This window comes from Ailuropoda melanoleuca, chromosome 6, assembly GCF_002007445.2.
Source record: "Ailuropoda melanoleuca isolate Jingjing chromosome 6, ASM200744v2, whole genome shotgun sequence".
NCBI lineage: Eukaryota > Metazoa > Chordata > Mammalia > Carnivora > Ursidae > Ailuropoda > Ailuropoda melanoleuca.
This window is the reverse complement of record NC_048223.1, coordinates 95,616,811-95,625,188: the sequence shown is the minus strand read 5'-3', so window position 1 is coordinate 95,625,188 and position 8,378 is coordinate 95,616,811. Positions and strand designations below refer to the sequence as shown.

General features: G+C 40.8%; 1 protein-coding gene across 1 annotated transcript in view; it reads right to left on the bottom strand.

Moving 5' to 3' along the window:
* HHEX (hematopoietically expressed homeobox) overlaps positions 1-543 on the bottom strand; it is a 6,557-nt gene extending 6,014 nt beyond the window's left edge. The window contains exon 1 of the mRNA XM_034663608.1: positions 57-543. Coding sequence (XP_034519499.1) covers positions 57-543 — 487 coding nt within the window. The remainder of the gene's footprint in view (positions 1-56) is intronic.
* Positions 544-8,378: the final 7,835 nt, after the last annotated feature.

Sequence of the window (8,378 nt, the reverse complement as noted above, 5' to 3'; positions counted from 1 at the left end):
CCCCGCCGGCCGAGCTCCCGCCCCCCGGGACGCGCTCGCCCTCAGGCTCCTGGGACCCTGCGCCCCGGTGCCCGGCCGCCGCCGTCGCTCGGGGCTCCAGGCACCCTGGCCCGGGAAGCCCTCGAAGGAAGCCCAGGGCCACGTCTGTCGCGGGGAGACACGAGGAAAATAGCGCCTGGAACACGGACTCAGTCCCAGCTCCTGCCGGGAGGCAACTCTACCGAAACTCGGGGGGCACTGGTCCAGACCCGGGCCCAGGGTGGCAGCAGCTGGCCCCAGGCGCGGGGTAGCTAGACTCGAGCCTGGCAGGCGTAGAAGCCACTGGCAGAGCCGCGCCTTCGCAGGCCTGACGGTATTCTCCCTGTCGGCGCGCTCCCTGGAGTAACGGTGGCACTGGCTGTTGCCCGGGGCGTCTCCGGAGCTTGGAGCTCTGAGGGTTCCTGGGGCAGCTCCAAAGAGAGAAATCCAGCCCTTAGCTACGTCCCAGTTGGGGTAAGGACGAGTAGACTCAGGTGCCCCGGACTCGTGGCCGCTCCAGCCCATTTCATTTGTGGGCTCCCCGCGCTCAGCCACTTCCGTGAGGACGCTGACAGAACCGCTTCGGGAAGGAATCAGGGGAAAGCCTGGGTCGTACGGTGCCAGGTAGAGGTTGTGCAGTTTTCTCCGCCACAATGGGGGTTGCTCTGTGTCCCCTATTCCCGGGTCCTGGGGGTCGCAGCTGCGCGCATCACCGCTTTCTCGTTTTGCACGTGTTTTCTATTGAAGCCGTGGCTCTACCCCTTGTGGCCTCGGCTCTGTGCAGCTCCACTCGCCTGAGGGGCAAGGGGGCATTTTCTTGATTGACGCCCTCCTGCGGTCGTCACACCTCGCGGTGAGCAGTTTCTGCTAAGGTCCTCCATTAATCGTGGAAATACACATTCACCAGCTTTTTCTACTGAGATGTTTTATTTACATCTTGGAACTATTTCTCGGACTAAAGCGGGGTCGCAAAGAAGAGCGGACTGGAAGCGGGCTGGCCTGAGTTCGAGTTTCACTGCGCACATTTCTGTTGAGCAACACCTCTGTGCCCTCAGTGAACAAGGCAGATGTAGTTCCTGTCTTCACGCAGGCAGGAAACAAATTTTAATGCTGTGACTTATGTGTGTGCTAGGAAGGAGAAGTACATACTGATCCGAAACCTAATAACCAGGGGACGTCACCTAGTTGGGGGAGGGGGCGTGTTAAGGAAGGGAAAGTATTCTCCAAGGAAGCGATGTTTGAAAAATGAGAAGTTCTCGAACAACCTAGAGAGGGACGAATATTCAAGGAATAGCATGTGAGCGTTGTCATTTCAACTCTGGTCAAGTCATCTTCCCGAGCTTTCTGAAACATTTGAAACTTAGCCCAAAGGCTCCTAATCTTTTGGGGGTGGAGTCATATGCATCTTTCAGAATCTGATGACAGACAAACACAGTGAGTGTAATATGCTATCATTTGAGTTAAAACGTTAGGAAAGGGTAAGGATATTTATCTGTGCTTTTGTTCTATGGGTAAACTATCTCTGGAAGACTAAACAAAAAATTAAACATTGGCTGTCTATGAAAAGAGAGGTGGAGTTGAAGGGAGAACTTGCTGTATACTTTGTGATTATTTGGAGAATTAAACCATGTGGGTGTGTGACCTAGTGATAGTATAAGTAGGTCCTTGAAGAAGTGGCTGATTCTAGGTCTGAGGCAGGAAAAATACAAGGTGAGCTCAAGGCATCTTGTGCTAGAAACCACAGAAAGGAGACGTACAGACCTGATGAGTCTTCCATTGGCCAAATTTGGGGTGGTTTAAGTATCAAAAGCACATTTTGGATTATAGCACATTGAATATAACAGTTCATAGTATCACTCTCCATAGCGATGCTCAGAGAGAGAGGGATGGTGGATGGTGTGGCTGGAAGGATGCCAGCTAACAAATGTAAAAAACTTGATAAAATTTTAAAAATGTAATAATTCTTTCAACAAATAATCATTTTGGATGAGAACCATCAAGTGAGGGGGCACCTGTGTGGCTCAGTCAGTTAAGTGTCTGCCTTCGGCTCCGGTCATGATCTCAGGGTCTTGGGATCAAGCCCCACATGGGCCCTCTGCTCAGCAGGGAGTCTGCTTCTCCCTCTCACTCTTCCTCTGTGCTCACTCAAATAAATAAATAAAATCTTAAAAAAAAAAAAAGAACCATCAAGTGAAATATTGCTGAGGATGAGGATTTTCAAAACCTCTCATAGTATCACACCAATTGATTAGATTCTGGATTTTTTTTTTTTAAAGGTATGAGAGACATTTGGGGAGCTCATAGGGAAAAACTGAAAATGAATTGTATGTTAGATGACACTAATAAATTAATGTTCATTTTGTTACGTATGATATTGGTATTGTGGGTAAATGTCCTTATTTTCGGGAGGTGCAGAATAAGGTAGGAGTGAGAGTCTTGACATCCGCAACTTTCAAATAGTTCAGTACATACACACAACATATATATATGCACAAACCATTATACACACATGTATAGATAAATGAGGACATAAAGCAAATTAGAAAATCCATTGGTGAATTTAGGTGAAGAGTATACTGATGTTCATTGTACTAGTTCCAGCTTCTCTGTAGATTTAAAACATCCAATATAAAAACTTTTTAAAGTATGATTTTAGATATTAAAAAACGAAAGCAGTCTCATTTTTTAAGGTAAAAATTATTTGAATTATTTGTGAAGTCTGCGTACAAGTTCAGGTAGAACCTTGTCCCTGGAAGCCATCCATGGAGGGCTGTTTGCAAATCATTGGTCCCTCTGTGGTCCAGTCTGATGTGCCCATTCCACCAGTCCTAATTCTCATCCCCTGGCCTGATGGAGAAGGCAGGCAGGCAGGTGCTGGAAGACTGTGAAAGTCAAGTGTGTTCTTCTGTGTACCAAGGACAGAGACAGGATTTGGGGACAAAGAAAGGACAATTGTTAACTGAAGCTCAAAGGAGCCTTCGAAAGTTATGTTTGGGTCTTCAAAGATTGGGACTTCAGTGAACTAAGCAGGTGACTGTGATTATTGTTTTCTCACAACATGTCTCTCCCTCATCTTTGTTTTTCCTCTTTTCCTGCCCCTTCTACCTAGCAAACAATTGAGATGATCACTCCAATCCACGTAACGCCTTTACAGTAAATCACTAGCCAGCTGTTATGCTCCGTCTTCAAAAATAGTATGGGTTTACAGTTTATTCTATGCATGACTCAGCCACCAGCCAAAAAAACAAAAAACAAACAAAAAAAAAACCCTAAATCTACAAACCTTCCAAAAATAAATATTAAAATGCTAGGAAAATAATCACTAATATAGGAAAAGGAAGCACCATCCCTTTCTTTGATTGCCACAGACCCTGGGAGGTAGATGGAGATCTTAAAAGGCATTGATAGAACATTCCAGCTCTGCTACATAACGCTCACCAGCAAATTGAAGCACTTAATTCTGTTAAGCTATATAACACCACTTCTTCTAAATCCAGTCGTCAGATCCGTGTTCATTTTGCGATAGTTAAAAAAAAAAAATTACAACCACATTTTTGAATGTCACATTTATTGAACTACATAATTTTTAATATCACTTGTGTAGGTTTTATAGTTTGTTTTATTGTTTTAAAAGTCATTTGGGGCTCTAAAAGAACTAGGTTTTTCCGAAGTTGTCCTTATAATTTTTTTTCACACAGTCAGAACTAATAAAACAAAACTGTTGTAGCTATTTAATTCAAAATCTCTTGGAGTTTCAATATTTTTTCTCTGCTGGATACTAAAACCAATAAAGCTACATGAGATTTTAATTATATTCTGAATTAAACAAGACTCTCTCCAAAAATTTGGCACCATTTATTTTAGTCACTGGTATTATAAAAGAGACCAACCTTTGTAGGAAGAGAAGGTGTGTCTCACCTCTAATTTATCTAGTAAGAACTTTGATAATTGTTCTGCAACTTCTTTTTTTTTTTAACAGATAAACAGTATGTTTATTAAACGCATTAAAACAAACTACAAATAGACAAATCAACTTACTTTCAACAATTAAATATACATAGAGGTAAAACACTAAATTAGCTAAAGCTTGAAAGCATGAGGGCACCTGGTGGTTCAGTCAGTTAAGCATCTGCCTTCGGCTTAGGTCATGATCCCAGGGTCCTGGGATCGAGCCTGATATCTTCAGGTTCCCTGCTCAGCTGGGAGCCAGCTTCTCCCTCTCCCTCTGCCCCTACCCCCACCACCGCTTGTGCTGTCTGTCTTGCTCTGCTCTCTCTCTTCCTCTAATAAATAAATAAAATCTTTTTTGTAAAAGTTCTCATCACAAGAAAAAAATTTAAAAAAAAAACATCAGTGGATTTTATTATAGCAATTTGGTTCTATTTTTACTTATATTAAAAGTTTTATTACCTTCAAGTATTGGAATGACTAAATCATTGATTAAATCACATATCAAAGCATTGTATTACATTTAATTTAAAACTTGACAAAATCTAATTATTGTTTTAGGGCTTTACTAACTTGCAAAATACTAATGTGATTAGATAGAAATGTCTCATCTGTGTCATGGATGGGATCAGAGCTCTGGAACACATGGGCAATAATCACCATGACATCGCTTCAGTGATGTCCACATTTCACATACTATACCGTACTTAGCACTGTAATGTGTGTGTACTGATCATGGAAGTTTTGGTGAAGCTTATGCTATTTATTTGCCCAATTAAAAAAGTAAGGAACTCAATAATAAAAAGGGAACCCAATTTTTTTAATAGCAAAAGATCTGAATAGACATTTCTCCAAAGAAGAAACACAAATGGATGGGGCATCTGGGTGGCTCAGTCAGTTAAGTGTCCAACTTTTGGTTTCAGCTAGGGTCATGATCTCAGGGTCATGGGATGGAGCCCCCGTCCGGCTCCACACTCAGTGCAGAGTCTGCTTGAGAATCTCTCTTTCTCCCTCTTCCCCCCATCCCCCCAGCTCGTGTGTGTTCCCTCTCTTTCTCAAATAAATAAATAAATAAAATCTTCAAAAAACAAATGGCCAATAAGCACATGAAAAGATGTTCTATGTCACTACATATGAGGGAAATGCAAATCAAAACCACAATAAACTACTACACTTCATACCCACTAGCATAATTTTTTTTAATCAGGAAATAACGAACGTTGGTAAAGTAGTGCAGACTTAGAATCCTCCTCCGTTGCTGGTGGCAACGTAAAGCGAAGCAGCTGCTCCAGAAGACAATCTGACAGTTCCTGACAAGTTTAAACATAGCGTTGCCATATGACCCAGTAGTTCCACTCCTAGGTACATACCCCAAAATGAAAACGTATATCTGTACAAAAACTTACACACAAATGTTCATAGCAGAATTATAATACTCAAAAAGTGGAAACAACCCAAATGTCCATCAACCAGTGAGTGGATAAATAAAATGTGGGGCATCCTAGCAATGGAATATTATTTGGCAATAGAAAGGAATGAAGTACTGATCCATGCTACAACATGGATGAACTTTGAAAACGATCACCCTGTCATGCAACCTTATTAACTGTATGATATTTTTACCAGTGTTATTGAGAAACAATTGACATACCTCACTGTATAAGTTGAAGGCATGCAGCATGATGACTGGATATACATATATTGTGAAATGATTACCACTGTAGGTTCAGGTAACACCCATCTTCTCATATAGGTACAATAACAAGAAAAGAAAGAAGAGAGAAAGAATTATTTCTGCTTGTGATGAGAACTCTTAGGAGTTACCCTCTTCCTGACTTTCCTATATCATGGGCAGTGTTAGCTATAGTCATCACGTTGTACATTGCATCCCTAGTACTTATTTATCTTATAACTAGGGTTTTGTACCTTTTAACCATCTTCCTTCAATTCCCCACCCTCTACCCCCCACCTTTGGTAGCCACAGTTTGATCTCTTTCTCTTAGAGGTGTTTTGTTTTGTTTAGATTCCACATGCAAGTGAGATTATATAGTATTTGTCTTTCCCTGTCTGATTTATTTCTCTTAGCATAATGCCTTCAGGGTCAATTCATGTTGTCATGGAACTAGAATTTCCTTATTTTTTGTGGCTGAATAATATTTCATATATTTATCCATTCATCCATTGATGGACGCTTAAGTTGTTTCCATGTCTTGGCTGTTGTAAATAATGCTGCTATGAATATCATGAGAGTGCAGATATTTTTTTGAGGTAGAGTTTTTATTATCTTTGGATAGAGTCCCAGAAATGGAATTGCTGGATCATATAGTAGTTTTATTTTAAATTTGGCGAGGATCCTTCGTACTGTTTTCCATAGTGGACTTACCAATTTACAATACCACCAACAATACACAAGCATTCCCTTTTCTCCAATCTGTGCCAGCATTTACTGTCTCTTCTCTTTTTTATGATGGTAATTCTAACAGGCATGAGGTGATATCTCATTGTGGTTTGAATTTGCATTCCACTGATGAATGGTGTTGAGCATCTTTTCATGTACCTGTTAGCCTTTCATATAACTTTTTTGTAGAAATGTCTCTTCGGGTTCTTTGCTTGTTTTTAAAGTGGATTGTTTGTTTTTTGTTATTGAATTGTATGGATTCTTTACATGTTTTGGATACTAACCCTAATCAGATATATGATTTGCAAACATTTTTTCCCATTCTGCAGGTTGTTCTTTCACTTTGTCGATGATTTATTTTCTTGTGCAGAAGCTTTTTGGTTTGACGTCATCCCACTTGTTTATATTTTATTTTGTTTCTTTGAAAACGTTTTGCTATGTGAAAGAAGCCAGACACAAATACCCGTGATGAATACAGATGCAAAAATCCTCAATAAGGGGCACCTCGGTGGGTCGGTCAATTAAGCATCTGACTCTTGATTTTGGCTCAAGTCATAATCTCAGGGTCATGAGATGGAGCTCAGCGTAGGTTCTATGCTGGGCATGGAGCCTGCTTAAGATTCTCTCCCTCTCCCGCTGCCCTTCGTACACACCCTCTATCTCTCAAAAAAAAAAAAAATCCTCAATAGAATACTAGCAAACCAAATTCAACAATACATTTAAAAAAATCATTCAGGGGGCGCCTGGGTGGCACAGCGGTTAAGCATCTGCCTTCGGCTCAGGGCGTGATCCCGGCGTTATGGGATCGAGCCCCACATCAGGCTCTTCCGCTATGAGCCTGCTTCTTCCTCTCCCACTCCCCTGCTTGTGTTCCCTTTCTCACTGGCTGTCTCTATCTCTGTCGAATAAATAAATAAAATCTTTAAAAAAAATAAAAATAAAAAATAAAAAAATCATTCACCACAATCAAGTGGGATTTATTCCTGTGTTGCAAGTGTGGTTAAATATTCGCAAATCAATCAACATGATACATCACATCAATAAGAGAGACGATAAAAATTATATGATCATTTTAATAGATGCAGAAAAAGCATTTGACAAAGTACAATATCTATTCATGATAAAAAAAAAAAACCCTCAACGAAGTAGGTTTAGAGGGAACATACTTCAACATAATAAAAGCCATATATGAAAAACCCACAGCTAAAATAATCCTCAGTGGGGAAAACTGAGAATTTTCCCTTAAGATCAGAAACAAGATAAGGATGTCCGCTCTCACCACTTTTATTCAACATAGTACTGGAAGTCCTAGCCACAGCAGACAACAAAAAGAAATAAAAGGACTCCAAGTCAGGAAGGAAGAAGTAGAACTTTCACTATTTGCAGATGACATGATACTATATATAGAAAACCCAAAAGACTCCACCAAGAAACTGCTAGAATTGGTAAACAAATTCAATGAAGTTACAGGATACAAAAATCAATGTACAGAAATCTGTTGCATTTCTATACACCAATAATGAAACAACAGAAAGAGGAATTAAGAAAAGAGTCTGGGGGCAGGGGGGATTCTGGCTGGTTCAGTTGATGGAGCATGCAACTCTTAATTTCAGGCTTGTGGGTTTGAGCCCCATGTTGGGTGTAGAGATTGCTTAAAAATAAATCTTAAGGGGTGCCTAGGTGGCTCAGTTGGTTAAGTGTCCGACTGTTGATTTTGGCTCAGGTTGTGATCTCAGGGTCATGGGATCAAGCCCCAAGACAGGCTCCGCGCTCAGCTCAGAATCCGCTTGTCCCTCCCTCCCCTCTGTCTCTCCCCCCAGTTGCACATCCACATACTCTCTCTCCAAAATAAATAAATAAATCTTTTTTAAAAATAAAATTAAAAATCTTAGAAAAGAAAACAATCCCATTTACAATTGCACCAAAAATAATAAGATACCTGGGAATAAACCTAACCAAAAAGGTGAAAACTATAAAACACCGAGGCAAGAAATTGAAGAGTACACAAAGAAAT